The sequence below is a fragment of the Pinus tabuliformis genome, chromosome 9 (assembly GCF_031772625.1).
Source record: "Pinus tabuliformis cultivar Carrire ecotype Pingquan chromosome 9, CPIR1, whole genome shotgun sequence".
NCBI lineage: Eukaryota > Viridiplantae > Streptophyta > Pinopsida > Pinales > Pinaceae > Pinus > Pinus tabuliformis.
The window spans coordinates 1,967,854,811-1,967,873,936 of NC_142307.1; the positions used below are offsets into that span (position 1 = coordinate 1,967,854,811).

The following is a 19,126-nucleotide window of genomic DNA, read 5'->3' on the forward strand; positions in this document are numbered from 1 at the left end:
CAAGTGTCACCTATGAGGACTCCTATAAAAGAAGGGGCAAGCCATGGGAGAAGGGGCCCTTGAGAACCCTAGTGTTGGATGGATGAGACTATGTCAGAGCAATGATTACGAAACTATAGTGAGTTTGGTGAGGTAGAGGATTTTAGAGAGGGGACTCTTGAGCCAAGGAGTGCTCTTCTCTATCAGCTATTGCTTTCCTCCATTGTACAACCCCATTGCAGCTCGAGGGTCCGCGGGGAAGAAGAGTATCCAACGAGTAGGCTGGGAGGTTAACCGGTGGTTCATCACATTCGGATCAAGTACATCGTCATTCACTCTCGGAGGTGACCGACAACAAGGGAAGACAAGTAACGGAAAATCAAGTGGAGTCTGGTGAATGGTAGATAAACATAAGAAAAAAAAGAAATTTGAAAGTTGAAGCAAAATATGAACTTGAAGAGACAATGACCTTTGAAACAAACTAAAGCTTACCTCGCATTTTAGTCTTCCTATCATGGATAGCCATGTCAAAGCTAAATGTGCCACCTGCTATCCGATATATCTCCATTTCTTTGGAGATTTCTGCATGTTCTACAAGAGATGGCACCATCTTCTAAACACAAGTGAAGAATCCATCCATGACCTCACCATCAAATAAGAAACCACAGGAGTAAGAAAATGCGGGGTTCAGGTAGATCTCTGCAACATGAATGGGACGATGGAGTGTATTGTTCCATTACTCATCAATCACTTCCCATATGAGTTGACGTTTCTCAAACCCCTTATCCCCCTTATGGATTCTTTGGCCTTATCCATGGCCTCATACTAGTAGCACATTGCGGGCTTGTATCCATCAACTAATCAAAGAACCTTTACCAAAGGTTCAGTAATATTGCATTGTTATGAACATAAATTATGAAAAAATACATAAAAATAGATCATATCTGATAATCATAATAATTAGCTAAACAAAGAGGCATGTCTCTACAAACATGAATCTTCGTGAAAGGGTACTTACCTGGCTATATATACAGGACCCTCATTCTCATTTGTATCATCCTACATCAATTCTTTATACAATATACAATTTACAATTACTATCCTACGATGGATGTCTTTGTCTACAAAGTATTTTAATATTTTCGCTACGTATACGACTTTTGGTCGTTACATTGGTATCAGAGCCATGTTTGATCCCGACTTTTGGCCATCAAACTCCGTCAACATTGTTGTCGTCAAGATTCAAGCGTCTTGCTACGAAGTAGGAGTTTCTCCTCTCTACGAGTTCGACGTCATGCCTTTGGCCATCGAAAAAAATTTGCAAGAAGAAAATAAAGTCACAAATATTGAAAAAAAAAAAATTAAAACTATTTTATTAATTAAATTTTAAATATATATATAAATAAATTTTTAAAAAATGGAAGAAAGAAAATTATAAAAAATAATAATTCAAAAAAAATCATATAAAAAAAATATAAAAAGAAAACATAAAAGAACATATATATAAAAAAAAATTACAAAAACACAAATATAAAAAAAGGGTTTGTTTTTTTTAAAAAAGAGGATATTATATAGAAAAGAATAAATAAAATTATTAAAAAACTAAATAAATAAATAAATAAATTTCCTGCAGCTCTCCAATGTGTTGCTCGAAATGTTGGCCAATATAGTAGCCACCCAAAAAACACCTCAAAACCGATACCATTGGACCTGTAAACTCCAAACAACCACCAAAACGTCTGATTGGCTCACCACCATCTCTGCTCTCATCTGGCTCGACCACAGCATCAACGTTCCACACTCCAAACACCGATACCACCAAACCTGTAAACTCCAAACAACCACCAAAACGTCTAACTAGCTCACCACCATCTCTACTCTCATCTGGCTGGACCACAGCATCAACGTTCCACACTCCAAACACCGATCGACTGAACCTTCCTCCAACATTGCTACCTTTCCGCCAGATCCCACCTATTGTCCGTACACATCCACAGTTGCAAGGCAGCAGAGCGAAGTTGCACGCCACACTGGCTGCCAAAGCCACCGACCGACGTCATCAACTACCACCTCCGTCAATTTGCCGACTCGTCGTTCTGCTTCCCCAACCACTTATGCCCTTGTACCTTCCCATTCCTGGCATTGTCCGTTGATAACCATTGCCTATAAATCGTTCTCGTGTTGTCTGCATTCGTTTCCCTACATCGTATTCACCATACGCCTTCCAACATCTCCCAACACCCCTATCTCCGCCATCTTCTAGACCGTTCCCATCATCCGTTGTCTTGTTGTCAATCAAGAGTCACGCCTAGTCCCTATCATCACACCCACAGTTTTTTCATGTCCTTTGAACTTCAATTAAAAATTCAAATTAATCATAAAAATTATATAACTTCCTAAAATTAAATTATATTGTTGATTAATTATATAGTTATATATAATTCGATATATATATATATATATATGAAATTATATAATTAATTAATTAAAAAAATATTTATTTAAAAAAAAGGAAGTTTCTAATAATAAAAGGAAAGGGGTTATTTAAATAAAAGTTATTAAAAGGAGTTACACAAAAAAAAGGGTTGAAGAATTAAGAAAAGTTAAGGGGGTTACCTTTAAACCTAAAGTTTAGTGACAAACTCAAAAGAAAGTTCATCACTGAAGAAAGATAGAGTCTAATTTGAAGATGAACAGAGAAACTATGGATTCCATACACAACTCTACATTTTGGACCAGATGTCCATTTTGTGGAGAAGAAGATCAGTATTTATCGATTTTTAAAAATCGCACAATACCTTGTCCCAAATGTCGAAGATTGTTTACATTAAAAAAATATCAAGATAGCGCCCAAACACAAATTAAAAAATTAAAAGAAGAAATCGCAAAACTTCAAAAAAAGAATGAAGCATCAGAAAAAGAAATATAAAGATCTCCAAGATCGGTTTCATGAAAAATCAATAGAAAGCAACGAAGAAATTTGGCATCTAAGGAACCACAATGAGAAACTTCTTGCACAAGTCAAAAAGTGTAAAACTAAGAAGCACAAGTTAGAACAAGAAAAAGAAAGTTTTGACAAAAAATTCAACGAAAGTCTATCAAAGAAAGAAGAGGAAAATTTATGCTTAAAAGACCTTAACAAAAAATTATTAGAACAAATCAAGTGTTTAAAAGACGAGAAGCTTGAAGGCCAAAATAAAGTTGACTCAGAAAATGAGGAATGCTTACGTCTCAAAAATCATAACCAAAATTTGCTCAAACAGATTAAAAAACTTAAGGACGATAAGAAATCATTGACGAATAGGTTCAAAGAAATTGTCGCAAAGGAAGCATCAAAATTGCTAGATGTAGTAGTCCAAGTTGGGGAAGAAGAAACAAACACCGATTCCACTAATCTCACAGTTCAGGGAAATCCAGATTCTATTGAAGTGAAGTCACATGTAGAAGTTGCAGTTCAAATGATGGACATTCTGAATGGTGATTCAGTCACCAATTCAACAACAACAACGCCTGAAGAAAATCAAGAAACATCCATGATAAGGGAAAGTCCAACCAAAAGAACTATGTATCAACATCCGAATCACAAGAGCAGACTTTCCAATCAATCTACGTACCAGTATCACTCAGAAAATAAATGACAAGTTTATGTTTCCAGGAATACTGAAGTTTGCAGAATCCAGTCCCATGATAACAATTCATCACAAAATTTGATTCCGCAGAAGATCAATCTAGGATGGTCTGATTCATTCTCAGTACGACAATTTTATATATCTCTCCAAGGATCATACCAACTTGTATCGACAAATATGATTATCCCAAGATGAGGAGACACTCATAGCAAACAAAAAGATCAAGCCCCTTTCATCAACAAGCTTTGAGGACAAAGCTTTTTGAAGGGGAAGGCAATGTTATGAACATAAATTATGTAAAAATAGATAATAAATAATAATCATAATAATATATAATTAAATAATAATTAGTTAAACAAAGAGGCATGTCTCTACAGACATGACTCTTCGTGAAAGGGTACTTACCTGGCTATATATACAGGACCCTCATTCTCATTTGTATCATTCTACATCAATTCTTTATATAATATACAATTTACAATTATTATCTACAAAGTATTTTAATATTTCCATTGCGTATACGACTTTTGGTCATTACATACACACTTCTTGCACTCCAGCCCAAAAGTTTTCTTGGTATGAAACTAACCTACATATGGCCTCTCCCTCTGGTTTGCGTTTATATGACAAAGCGCGCCACTCCTCTGAAAGAAACATTCTCTTCACATCCCACATAGAATTCAGGAGGGATTGAAGCGATATGAAACTAGTGACAAACCGTGTAATAGCAGGCTCACCAACTCCTTGTTGTCGGTGAATTTTCTCATCAAATGAAGCACAGATGCATGATTATATATAAATTTTGTAATGTTCTTTGATGATTCAACAATATCCTTGACAAAAGCAAATTTCCCTATGTCCTCCAACATCATATCAATGCAATGTGCAGCAAAAGGTGTCCAAAATAAGTTAGGATGCCTATCCATAAGCATCTTGCCAGCGGCAAGATAATTTGCAACATTATTCGTTCTGACTTAGACAACATGTTGTGGACCCACCTCCTGAATGAGCACATCCAAAAAATCACATAATAATCGTGCATCTTTGATATGCACAGATGCATCAATAGATTTCATAAAGATTGTCCCCTTGGAAAAATTAACCAAGAAGTTGATAAGGCTTCTACCCTTTTGATCAGTCCAACCATCTGACATCACAATGCATCCTGTGTGTGCCCATGATCCCCTAAACTCCTCCAATCTCTTAGTGCAGTCAACCTTTTCATTTTGAAGAATGCACCCTCTAAAGTCATCATATGAAAGGGCTTTGTACCCTGGGCCAACAATAGCAATAGCATCAATCGCGAGCTAGAAAAATGGATTGTTCCTGGCAATGCTGAAAGGAATATCACTCCAAAGAAGAAACTTGCCCAACAACTTGTCAACTTCTTCCTTCTCCCTTTTTTTAAGAACTGACGTGATAGATGGTTGTGCACCAGGTGTGGTTCTAGGAACAAAAAATGATGAGGTAGATATGGGGTTGGGTGTAGATGTTGATGGTGAAGAAGAACCAGTACCACTCTCACGGTCACCTCCCAATCCTGCCACTCCACCCCTTGCTATTTGACTCTTCAGAGCTACCTTAGATAGTTTGGTTGTCTCTATTTCTTCCAATGATTTGAGGGCTCTTCGGATGATTTATGGATTTGTATTTGAGCAAGGCCCTACCTCATGTCTAAGAATTTGTGCAAGGTGGTACTTCAATCCCCCCTGTCATATGATGCCCACATAATTTGCAAGTCAAATTTGATCTGTCAAACCCTCCATCAAGTTCACCAAATTCCCACCGAGGGTCTAGTTTCCTAGGCATGTTTGTAACTTTGTTGAATCATGAGTTTTAATGAGCTTGAAGTTTGAAGTTTGAACCTAGGGCACAAGAAGAATTGCAAGTTAAACAAATGAAATTAAAATTTACATAGTTAAACAAATGAAATTAAAATTTACATACAACATTCTGAATTTTTGACAACAAAAAAAACCCTCAACTCAATGCAACAATAATGGCAAAAAAACACATTCAAACCCAACCAAAAATCATGGAAAAAAACTAGGGCACAAGAAGAAATTAAACAAATAAAACTAACAATCAAGGTTTTGCATTTTTTACCAAAAAAAACCTCTCCAAATGCAACAAAAATAACCAAAAAAATACACTCAAATCCAAACAAAAATCATGGAAAATAAATGGGTGATAGAAACACAAGGAAAAACAAAAAAAAATGGCCAAATTTGATTCCCATAACTGAAAACCACGCTCTACTCAAGAAACTTGGTCCAAACTTGAATTTTTTTTGCTTAGGATGCTACATTCCTTCACTTTTACCCTCTCTTGCCCATGTAGATGAGTTATCCTCTTCCTTAGCTCTCACTCTTGCCCTTTGTTTGCAAAATGAAACAAAAATAATCCAAATTTTCCCTTTAAAAACTCGTTGTTGCCGCAGCCCACGATTTTTTCAAATTGAAAAAATCACCAATTTTTTCGGCCGATTAAATCGTCTCCTTGAAAAAAGCATGATTTTTTCAAAAGATCGCGATAATATCGCAATTTTCACAACATTGCTAGAAAGTAACCAATCACTTTCTTCTAATTGAACAATGCAAATAGTTGAGAAGGCTCTCTTCAAAAGGCTTGAAAGAAGAACTCTCATAATGTTCATAACTGAAATTTGACATATGGAGCAGACATTGGCCAACAACTCCACCACAATTGATGCACCCATCCGTATATCATATAAGCATGACATTCATGTCCTAAATCACTAACGTAATGACCAATGTCGATATCAAAATACATAGTTGATGTGACCTGTTGCAAGGAATACAAAGCAATTTATCTTGTTCAAATCAACCCTGTTTCAGCATCATCTAGCCCAATTTAGTTTATTGTGAGGCATCTGATACTGCCTAAGTGCAATATTTTTCCTGGCTTAAAACTGAATCAGAAGTTTGTCATAAAGCAGTAACTTTTTAGACTTCATATTGCAAACCTATAAAGAAACAAGAAAGACCAATTACATCAAAATGATGTTTAGACAGAATTTAAGATGGTAGAACCTGAGCTTGGCCTGCAAGAACAACAGCAACACCATTTATTGATTTGTCTTGAATAATTTCATCAAGGCCTGCTTCACCCCACTTAACATCTATATTTGGAGAAAAATCTTGAGCAAGTGCTGCTGCAACCTTTGCGGATTTCTAAAATAAAAAAAACTTGATATTAGAATTCACATTTAAAGTAAAGAACATCAAAGAAGAATATAATTGGTGAATTAGCTAGACAAGAAAAAAGAAAAAGAAAAAACTTAAAGTTGTAATATGATACATCACAATCTCTAGAAGTATAATGGTTAGTGCGTCTGTAAAAAAATTGTAATCATTTACTCCTACAATACATAAAATATTTTGATCTTCATGAATGGTAACGACTATCTGCTTGCATGTAAGAAATGAAGTGGTTTAGAATACAGTGCAACAAAATTTGTCCATTTCGATCCCACCATGAAACATAGACAATCAAGGGAAACAAGGGAAGATGGATCAGATGAATGACAACATGAGTAGACTTGACAAGAAGATAATTGAATTTTAAGAGCTTACTTGAATGTGCAATAGATCTATCATATGAGAATGGATTTCTTCCTCTCCTAATCGTTTATGAATTCTTCAACTCTTCAATCTCTTATGAGAATTTTTAAATCTCACCTAATTACAGTTTATTAAACACAGATAATTCACATTGTTGAAATTTTAACTACTTAAATCTTTGTGTCTATTTTTTAACAGATTAATTAGAAATATTCTAAAAATGTGTCAAAACCTTTTTCACTACGAATATAACACCAATTAAAAACATATTTAACATATGTTTGTCTATATGTCAACTGGATTTATGTTGGGTGGTTGGGAGGAATGATTTTTATCCTCTCCATCCAGGTTCAATTCCCACTAGTGACATGTTGAGCTCCTATCAAGCATATTGTTGTAATGGCTTCAAGCTTTGTGCCCTAAAGATTCTATGGTTTACCATGAGTATTCCCTGGGCTTTGTAACTTGAAAAAAAATGTTTGCCCATATAAGTTGTTAGTTTCACATACTTTGTTTAGATGTTAGCTTTATCTACTTTATCCAAAAAATTTACTTCTCATCCGAAATCCCTTCTCAACTTATATTTCTTGAGCTTTGGTATAAGCTCTAAATCTAATTTATTTCAAACTTGCATAGAACAACCGTTCATAGACAACAGTGCTTGTTGCAAAGAGAGAATTGAGGTGTTCTTAAAATCCAGGGTGGGGAAGATCTCTATGTACATACAATGTGGGTAGCACTAATAAAATAAAATTGAAAAACAATTGGTGTCAGACATCCAAAGTCTATATGAAAGCCCACATTAAAACATAAATGAATAAATAAACTAGCATAGATTGATCTTTTGTGAAAAATTAACAGATGCAACAATATAGAGACAATATATTTGCACATAAAACTTTGATATTTTATTCAATGAAATGAAGATAATTTTACATGTGTATTCTGTTGGAAAAATGTAACTAGTTTCAGTCTTCATAATTGTCAATGTACTCAAAGCATTATGTGTTTTTATTTTACAAGAAAAATAAGAAAGAAAAAAAAATTTAAGCATGGGTTTCATGCTCCATTTTGATGATCTTCTAGGTAAAGCATGTTCTTCATGCTTCTAGGGATTGTCATGTCAAAGGAATATTTTTCTTGAGTCAAAAGAGCCTTTATCGTTTACATAAGACCCTATCGGGGAAGTTGTAACATGTAAAATATATTGATTTTGAGTCTAGAAAGTCCCAGAAACCTCCAAGCACAAGTTGGCCCTGGCAATGAGAAGTCGACTTAAAAGAAGGAACTCAAACCCCACAGATGTGTATAAATATAAGCAACATTGACCTCATTTGATCACCAAATCGATCTCTCTCATCAAGAAGTTCGATCTGAAGCACAGAGCATCAAGCAAGAGAGAAGGTCTAAGAAAAAAGAAAAAAGTCTATTTTTGGGCCTTATTCTCAACACGTGTGAAGGTTAGGATATTTGCAGGTTCAAGGAAGGCCGAAAATTGCAGGTCTGAATTGCAGGAGGCCAAATTGCAGATTCAAGTTGCAGAATAGCCAAATGTTGAAAATGTAACTAGTATTGGTCTTCATAATTGTTGTCTAGCTCATGACATGATGTAATTATTACGTATTTGTAAAAAGAAAGAATAGAAAAATTATTGTAGAAGAAAAGAAAAATTTTATTTTATTAGCATGAGTTTCATGCTCAATTTATTATATTTCTAATTCAAAGCACCCATTGTGTGCTTCTAGGGTTTGTGTCATGAGTCATTGTCCTTGTCATCTTGTATTACACCCTTCTTGGGCTTATTGTATCAAAGAATAAATTTATTTGTGTCAAAAATGTAATTTGTGCCTCCTCCACCAAGTCAGCCTTGAGAACTGTCAAGTCAGCCTCATGAAGGGAACTCAACCTCACAGAACCACTATATATAAGCTATGACTTCGACCTATTGTGGCATCCAAGCAAGGAAGTTTGATCTGCAATCAAAAGAGGTGTGAAGGAGTGAAGAAGGCTTGGAAAAGGAAGATAAACCTTAGAGAAGGAAGGAGGAACCCTAGCGAAGGAAAGAAGCTTGTCTCTCTCTTGTTCTGGATCACGCATGTGAGATTTTGAGTTGCAGGAGGGGCCAAAAATTGCAGGTCTGCAGTAAAGGCCAAAAATTTGAGGTAGGAAGCCAAAAGTTGTGATTGAAGCAAGATTGAAGAAGTTTGACTCTTGTTGACTAGAAGTTGATTGTTGTTATCTTGAAAGAACTTTGTTGGGAGGCTGACTTGGTGGATTGGAGAAGGCCTTATTGTTGGTCAAAGGTCTTGGTTGTATCATTTGATTTAGTTCTAAAGGAAGAGGAGAATTTTTGGGTTTCCCCGTTGAAGAGGGGCTTTGCCTTAGCTGAGAGCCTCAATCATGTCTCCTTGTTTTGATCTTCATGCATTTATGTTTTGGTAGTTGCTTGATGATAAGAAGATAAAAGAAGAATTAAAAGAAGTTAATAAGATTACAAAGAAATCACAAGCAAGTACAAGATAAGAAAATCTTTCCGCCTTTTTTATTTTCTAATATGGTATCAGAGCTAAGGTGAAGTAAAGAGGAAAAAGGAAGCTTGAAGATCAATAGCTTTCATCGTCTTAAGAAAGGATTCAAGAGAAGTTTCAAGGTAGATCATAAGGAGAAGAGAAGTCTTATTTTTTGGACCTTTGAAGATCTGTTGAAGAACACCATTTGCTAGAAGGAAGGAAGTCTTGAAAGGTAATATAGAATTTTTGGTTCCCTATAAGCTAGTTTGAAGAAGAAAACCTATTTAAGGCTACAAAGATATATAGACTTCATCAAGTGTGACATTGACAAGTTTATCTATGGCCTCATCAATGAAATCTCAGAACAAGCTTCAAGGAGCTTCTAACTTTAGAGCATGGAAGACAAGGATGGACCTCATCCTTAAAGGAATAGAGTATTGGAATTAGTACAAGGAAAAGTCAAAGAACCAACTGATGATGCTGAAAAGGAGAAGTACAAAGAAAATGACATTATAGCCATGAACCTAATTGTGGATGGAGTTAAAGACAACTTGATTCCCTACATATCCACTCTAGATACTTCAAAGAAAATGTACGATGCTCTCTCCAAGTTATTTACAATAAAGAATATTGGTCAAGTGGCAAGCCTAAAGAATGAACTCTAAACTATCAAAATGACCAAAGATGATAGAGTGTCCTCTTACTTTGTAAGAATTGCAAGTATAAAATGTGTTGATTTGGGGTAGCATCGGATGTGCTCTAAGCCTCAAATTTTGCAGGGAGCCTTGGGCACATGCATTCCAAAGAAACTAGAAACCGTTTTGGGAAATTCCACCCAGAGACGATTATACTAAAATAATTAATATTTTTAATGGGATTCCTAAGTCTAAACTTAGGAAAATTAGAATATTAATGGGTATTAATCTAATTGTGGGTGAAACTTCTAGAAAAAGATAGAGATCAAGTCAAAACGATCTAAGCCTTTGATTAGGAGTTAATCTAGGACGTTGGTTGTCCAACAGGAAGATATAAGAAGGGGCTTGAGGGTCATTTGGAAAATACACACCGAGAGATCAAGAAATCAATTTCTGAAGTGAGAAGTTCTCAGGAGGAAATCCGATTGAGGGGATTTCTTGCAGTTGAAGGGCAAGGATAGTTGAGGTTGGAGTATCTTCTCCGGGACCCCGAATACTCAGGAAAGAGGCGGAGAAGCACCAGTGGAGGCAGCGCAGACCCAGGAAGGGCTGACGTTGGACCAGGAGAGCCCACGCAATGCTTGACATAGAGCCAGAAGGGCCAATGCAGAGGCAAAGTTGTCTTCCAACAGAAGCCCGAAACTTGTCGGGGAGCTGTCAGATAAGTCGAGAGGGTTGACATCACAGTTCGAAGAGGCGAGGAGACCCAGCGCAAAGCTGACACAAAGCCTAAGAGAGCTCCACGCAATTACTGTGAAGGGGCAGCGCAGTTGTAACCGGGGATAGTCAATTCAATTACCGGATCAACCGAGATTTGTCGGGTGAAGTGAGGTAATCTCACTAAGTTTTCTACCAGTATCTTTTTCTCTGTAACTGGATTCTCAGAAGGGCATCCAAAGTTGTATTCAGAACTACTACTTAATAATAATAAACCTCAGAGTTGTTGCGCCGATTTTCCCGCATTGGGTTTTTCCGAGGACATTTGTCCAAAAATAACGATGTTTATTGTGTTGTATTTTCTTTCTTGCTCAGTATCTTGTTTCCACTTATAATATTTAATTAAGTGAAGGGTGCAGTGTATGTATTACGATATTTGCCGTAGAAAACTGCAGGTAATTTATTTAAAGGAATTTAACAAATAGGAGTGATATCATCAGTTGTTGCAGTAGGGGTTCCTCTTGTGGAATTTTCACATGGTATCGGAGCTGCAGGTGAAGCACGAAGAGCAGGGCCGGTAGATCTACCGCTGCGCAGAAGAAGGGAAATCGAAAAAGTTGCAGGAGGCAACAGTTCGAAACCCCTAGAGGATTGACATAGTTCCAAGCCAGGACACAGATTTTAGAGGTAGTCTCTCTCCGAGTGAGTCTATGGAGAGAAGGACTTCCAGTTCGAATTTTTGCAGGGACAGAGGGAGCAGCGCTAAAGCCTCAGCGTGAGAGAGCTGGTGGGACGCAGATTTTCCATAGGACATTTTTTGGGCTGAAAAACGTTAGAAGAAGGAAGAGAAGCACCTTGAGGGAACTTTTCCTCAACAGACTTCCCGTCGAAAAGTTCGTTTTCTCATTGGCTGAGCAACAACAGTGAGAAGTAGAGAGGATTTTTTCGACATTTTTGGCAGATATGGCAACCAGTGGCTTGAGGAATCAGGACAGGTTGGATGAAGCATCCAACTACATCATCTGGAAGGCTAGAATGTCTTTCCTTCTAGATGAACGTGCCCTCAAGACGTATGTTGATAGTGTGGTCGTTGAACCTGCGGATGTAGATCCGCTAAAGAAGTACAAGGCTGAGATGGCGAAGGCCAAGACAATGATCCTAGATGGAGTCAAGGATCACGTGGTGTGCCACGTTGCTATTAGAGCAACTGCTAAGGAGATGTGGGATGCCTTGGCCATGTTGTATCAGGGATCTTCCGAGCAACGAAAGATGTACTTGGAACAGAAGTTGAGATTTGCGCAGATGCAGAAGGGAGAACGTGTGGATCCATTCCTCGCGAAGTTGAAGGAGACCCATGATGAGTTGTCGACTGCGGGGCACACACCTCAAGATTCAGAGTTAGTGAGACTGGCCCTCAATTTTGTCTCGAATGAGTGGCAAGTCTTTGTCCAGAGTATCCTAGGCAGAGCAGCATTGCCCAATTGGGATGAGATGTGGGTAGCTCTAAAACAAGAGGAGTTGAGGAGAGACCTGGTCAAGGTCAAACTTGACGGAAGCAGCAGCAGCAGTGGGTCGAAGCCCAAGGAGGAGGAGGAGAATGCAGCCCTTGCATCGAAGGGGCAGCAGGGGCAACAGAGACGAAAGAAAGACGTCTCCAAGGTGAAGTGTTTCAGATGTGGCGAGATGGGCCACTATGCATCCCAGTGTCCTTTGAAGAAAAAGGACAAGGATGAGAAGCACGATCCTAAGGTTGCAGCCGCAAAGATCGAACAGGAGGAGGAGTTCGCCATGACAACCAAGATACCTCCAAGAGGGAGGTGGGCTGATTTAGAACTGTAGTTCGATAGAGCTACAGATGGGCAGGATCCTTGAGGAGTCCACCTCTTGGATCAATACCTTACTACAGGGGCCTAGTTTTGTAGTGGCAGGATGGACTAGTGTCGGATGGTGCCGAGGAGAGTTGGGGAGAGTTGCTGTGGCTAGGGGCGCTAGAGTCTGAGCAACGCAGAGCAGAGGTTGCAAAGGTCAACAACAGCACAGTAGATTTAGAGGGTCAATGCAGAGACTAGCAACAGTCAGTTCCAGCATTCGCGTGGTATCATACTGAACACAGTTACTTGAGTAATTTTGGATGTTTTTCAGTTGCTTCTCTCAACAACTGAGTTGCAGTACAAATGCAATGTTAGTAGTGGAAGTGTTAGCATCATAGCAGATGCGGCATTTGAGAGGGAGTTGTAGTACAGATGTAGCATTGGCAGTGGCAGTGGCAGTGTCAAAGGCAGCAGTACAATTACAGCAACAGCGCAGTAGTTGGTGGACAGCATGTCAGACATCAACAGCGCAGAGGACGATGCTTCAGAGTCAGAGCAGTATGCAGCAGCAGTATATTGCTAGAGCACATTCCTCGCTAAGAGGGAGTGTTGATTTAGGGTAGCATTGGATGTGCTCTAAGCCTCAAATTTTGCAGGGAGTCTTGGGCACATGCATTCCAAAGAACTTAGAAACCATTTTGGGAAATTCCACCCAAAGACGATTATATTAAAATAATTAATATTTTTAATGGGGTTCCTAAGTCTAAACTTAGGAAAATTAAAATATTAATGGGTATTAATCTAATTGTGGGTGAAACTTCTAGAAAAAGACAGAGATCAAGTCAAAACGATCTGAGCCTTTGATTAGGAGTTAATCTAGGTCGTTGGTTGTCCAACAGGAAGATATAAGAAGGGGCTTGAGGGTCATTTGGAAAATACACACCGAGAGATCAAGAAATCGATTTTCTGAAGTGAGAAGTTCTCAGGAGGAAATTCGATTGAGGAGATTTCTTACAGCTGAGGAGCAGGGATAGTTGGGGTTGGAGAATCTTCTCCGAGACCCCGAATACTAAGCAGAGAGGCAGAGAAGCACCAATGGAGGCAGCGTAGACCCAGGAAGGGCTGACGTTGGGCTAGGAGGGCCCACACAATGCTTGACACAGAGGCAGAGTTGTCTTCCAGCAGAAGTCCGAAACTTGTCTGGGAGCTGCCGGATCAGCAGGGAGGGTTGACGTCAAAGCTCTAGGAGGTAGGGACACCTAGCGCAAAGCTGATGCGGAGGCTCAAAGAGATCCACGCAAACCCACGCAATTACTACGAAGGGGCAGCGCAGTTGTAGCCAGGGATAGTCAGTTCAGTTGCCGGATCAGCTGGGATTTGTCGGGTGAAGTGAGGTAATCTCACTAAGTTTTTTGCCAGTGTCCTTTTCTCTGTAACTGGATTGTCGGAACGGCATCCAGAGTTGTATTCAAAACTACTGCCTAATAATTATAAACCCTCAGAGCTGTTGCACTAGTTTTCCCGCATTGGGTTTTTCTAGGGACATTTGTCCAAAAATAACGATTTCTATTGTGTTGTATTTTATTTCTTGCTCAGTATCTGTTTCCGCTTATAATATTTAATTAAGTGAAGGTTGTAGTGTATGTATTACTATATTTTCCGTAGGAAACTGCAAGTAATTTGTTTAAAGGAATTCAACAAATAGAAGTAATATTATCAGTTGTTGCAGTAGGAGTTCCTCTTGTGGAATTATCACAAGATGAACTTCAAGCAATTGATGAAATAATCCCTGATGAGGAACTTGTGATTGTTGCCCTTCTAGGACTACCAAAGTCTTCGAATGCCTTTGGAGTTGGAACTAGTAGTTAGAAAAATTCTCCCTCCTTTGAAGAAATGTGGTATGCCTGTACTCAAGAAGAAGCTCATCTTTCCTTGATAGGAGGAAAGTAAGAAGATGAAGAAAATACCACCTCAAATGTCTGCTCAGCTTATTTCAAGAAGAAAGGAGGAAATAAGAAGTTTAAAGGGTCAAAGAAAAATCATGGGAAGATTGACCTTTCTAAAATAGAATGTTATCATTATCACAAGATGGGACATTATCAAAACTAATGCCTTGATAATCCTAAGAACAAGAAGAGAGAAAGAGACCAAGCTACAATTGCCACTAATGATAATCCTCCAAAGAATTCCAAAACTGAGGATTCTTAAGTAAAAGACTTATTCTATTAATTCTTTAGGGATGTTATCCCTTTTATATCCTTTATTTATAGTATAAGTCATTATTTTAAGATTTTTCTTTTGATTCCTACGGTTTATAGATCTAATATGCCTTGATAAGAAGTTCTTGAGTTGTTTTCATAAATTAAAGAAATACCTCATAATGTTTGGATCGTTGCAAAATCAAGAGGGAGCTTCTACTTTCCTCAAAAGATAAGTATTCCTTATTTCCTTCATTACCTTGTTGACTCCCTCATATATATAGCTTTATTTTTGTTACTTGTTCATAATCCTTTCCTTGTGTTTTCTTTGAAAGAAGGTTTACAGGAATATTTTAAAGAAAGGATTATGACCAGATTCAGAGGGAGCCTCCAAAAGGAAGACTTGAATTATGGAAGAATCTTTGTTGCAAAGAAAGCCCTTCATGGTTTGTAAAGAGAGAAACTCAAGGTATGTTTAAGATTATAAGATTTGGAGCAAGTCTTCATCATAAAGAAGGTACGATCATTTTGTCTTTAAAATTGATTTATATTAATAACTCTCTCATATCTAGGGTTTTGCTATAGAATCGTAAAGATTCTTTTGTTAGGGTGTTTAGATTAAATCAACCCTTGTAATTGTTGAGAAATCCTTTAGGGCAACATAGTTGAAGTTTTTTATTATTTTGATTTCTCTTTCTTTGACATTTTCTTGTGAAGTTTCTTATTCGTTTTACTTTCCAATTATTATATTCTTCTCATCAAGACAAATGTCAAACAATGAAGATCACAAACACAAACGAGAACACAAGATGTAGGCATTTAGCTAGGGCAAAACCCCTCTCTAGGGGAAAACTCAAAGAAATTCTTATCTTCTTTAAAATCAGATCAAATGAGACAACCTAGACCTTTTTGACCAAAACATAGACTCCCTCCATCCACCAAGTCAAACTCTCATGAAGAAGTCAAACTTTTAAATATCAAGTCAAAGAGAAACATCATGTCAACTAAGGTTTCGACCCCTTTCTTCCTTCTTCTACATTCTTCGGTCATCTAACACAGTCATGCACCCTCGACCCTGTATCTTAGCACTTCAGCTTCAGAATTATTCACATGTATGGCAGGAAGGAGCAAAATTATAGTCTCAATCTTCTTCGCTTGGTCTCATTATTTCTTGCAAGTATAAGTCCTCCATTTCTAGCTTCTTCACACTCTTTTTCTTCCTTAGAAACCGCAGTTTGAATTGCTTCATTATTATCTCCACAATAGGTCAAATACTAGGGTATCTATATAGTAGTTTGAAGTTGCACTTTGAGGCCGGCCGCCGACTTGAAGGACTTGAGGCCGACTTGGTGGAGGAGGATTATGTGACCCATTTACATCAAAATATTTTTTTCTTTCTTGATATGCAAACCCCAAGAAGGGTCTATTACATGATGACAGAGACTAGGACTCAAGACACAAACCCTAGAGCACTCAATGGGTGCTTTTGACCTAGAAATAAAATAAATAAGCATGAAACCCATGCTAATAAATAAATTTTCTTTTATAATAAATTTTTCTTTTCCTTTCTTTTGACAAGTATATTACATCATGACTCAGATACAATTACGAAGACTAATACTAGTTACATTCCTCAACAATAATAACTATCTTTTGTTATTTGTTCACTTTGGTAAAACCATAGCCTTTTGATTTTTAGGGTTTGTTGCTAGTATCCAAAAACATATGATAAAACCCTAGCTTTTCAGGGTTTGATGATATTATCTAGGGTCTATGATAAAAACCCTAGTAAAAGTTGAAATAAGATTCTAAGGCTTAAAAGAGAAACCCTAGATGCTTTCATTATGGTTAAAACCCTAACATGGTTTATTTGTTGGATATCTAAAGTTTAATATTAAAGTTTTGATAATAATATCTAAGATTTGTAACAAAACCCTAGCAAAGGTTGTTGTAAGAGTCTAGGGCACAAAAGTGTAACCCGGGTTGATTGTTTCCAATATAATTGAAATCCTAACAAGGTTTAGGTCTTGATACCTAAAGTTTAATTTCTTATTCAAAGTTTTTGATAACCCTAGATGCTCTCATTGATAAAGTTAACTTCATGCTCTTGTATATTTGTGCTTGGTTGTACTTGTTGATAAGATTTGCAGGCACATAGTTTTCAAAAGGTTGATGATGATATTATGATGATGTTGAGCATGATGGAAAGAAGGACCTGTAAGAAAACTAATAACATTGAATTTTACATTGATGTTTGAAAAATGACCTTGTTTCCATATGAAGATAACAAGAATGAAGTTTTGGAAGGTCGAAAGTTCTCTCATGGCATAATGATGCAAAATTAAGAAGAAAGAAATTGTTGATGATGACCTTATCTCCTTAGTTAAGAAGGAGCTTGGATGAACAAAAGTGTATATCCACCATAGCTTGAGAAGGAGGACATGATATGTCATGACTAACAGCCATACAGGCCATGAGGAGAGAATGAGATCAGAGAATGGCTAAAGCACAACTGATGGTTGATGAGTGGTGAACAAAGACTCGGTTGTTTTGACAAGTGCTCAGGCTGAGTTTGGTGCTGCTTGAGAAGGTTGGAAAAGGAAGCTTTCAACGAGACTTCTTTCGATATTGTTATAACCTAAGCAGGATCAGAATGATTGAAGACCCCGTATTCTATGCTACAATATTGATAGTAAGAACCAATATATTGGAAGTTTGATATTGGTTGGGGTCGTGAAGCTACAGTATGTTTTGATGGATGAACAAGTAGTTGATGTGTTGATCTCTCCTTGAGAAGTTTGAATATTTGATAAGCATGATTGGATTGATTTGGTTGAGAGGGAGAGATGAGTACCTTAGGCTATGTGCCCAAATGATGGTACTTGGGAGGACATCTTGGCTTGGTTGATATTGAGATCTCAGTTATTGTTTGGCCTTGATGATGTCTAGATCCCGGTGTGGGAGGGTATCTTGGTCTTGATATGGAGCTCTGTTTTAGTGATTTAACCTTGATGATACCTAGATCCCTATGAGGGTCGGTGTCTTGGCATGGAGGCCTAGATGGTATCTATCAGTGTTGTTAAAAGCGCGATTTAATCGCGCTTTTTTCAAAAAAGCGCGATTTTTTACCCTTGCCGATTAAAACCCGCTTTTTATAGGTAAAAAGCGGCGGTTTTTTTTATACCGCTTTTTTCGAAAAAAGCGCGATTTTTTCGAAAAAAGCGCGATTTTTTCGAAAAAAGCGCGATTTTATGGGAAAAAAGCGGCGAGGGCGGCGGCAGCGGGTTTATAACTATGATTTTCGATTTTTATTTTGTCATTTCTGACTGTGGGCGCGCGGAGGAGGAGGAGAAGCGTTGAGGAGAGGAGCTGAAGGGTTTGGGAGCGAATCCAAGTGCTTGTAGGAGAATTTCAAGAGGAGATCACCAATTTGTCCATAAAAACGGTATGTAGATTAAATTTTTTTTGTTTTCCTTGTTTAAAAACTTTGTTTTTCATTGTTTTTGGTTGGGAAACTTCATATGGGCACCATTTTCCTTTTGTTTTCATTGTTTTTAAAGAATTTTTTGTAATTTTTCATTGATTTGGGATGGGTAACTTGGTATGACTATGGGAACCAATTTTTTTTTTTTTTTTCATTTTTTTTAAACATTGTTTATGTTTTTTCATTGTTTTTTGGCATTTGCCATTTGGTTGGGTAACTTGGGTTTGGAACTTTGGATTTTGGAAATTTGTATCTTGTAATTTTGTAAATGCTAAATTGTAATTTGTAATCCTAAATTCCTATTTCCTAATCCTTATTTTTCCATAGGTTTGCAAATTCAAAAATCAAAAACAAACATGCCAAGGAAATTGGATCCTTTCTGGGAATATGGTGAACCTAAAACTCCGAATGATAGACAAAACTTGTATCGCAAGTTGTGTGGAAAGGAGATACGCGGGGGGGTGTACAGGTTGAAGTATCACCTTGCACAAATCCCTGGACATGATGTGGGGCACTGTATAAATACAAATCCTGAACTTATCCAAAGAGCCATGAGAGCATTGGGAGAATTAGAGCACG

At 37.5% G+C, this 19,126-nt stretch overlaps 1 protein-coding gene across 3 annotated transcripts in view; it reads right to left on the reverse strand.

The window, feature by feature from the left end:
* Window positions 1-19,126, reverse strand: part of LOC149156870 (NAD(P)-binding Rossmann-fold superfamily protein) — a 343,287-nt gene that overhangs the window by 210,636 nt on the left and 113,525 nt on the right. For all 3 annotated transcript variants that reach the window (XM_089438734.1, XM_089438733.1, XM_089438732.1), the window contains exon 3: window positions 6,662-6,802. In XM_089438734.1, coding sequence (XP_089294860.1) covers window positions 6,662-6,802 — 141 coding nt within the window. The remainder of the gene's footprint in view (window positions 1-6,661; window positions 6,803-19,126) is intronic.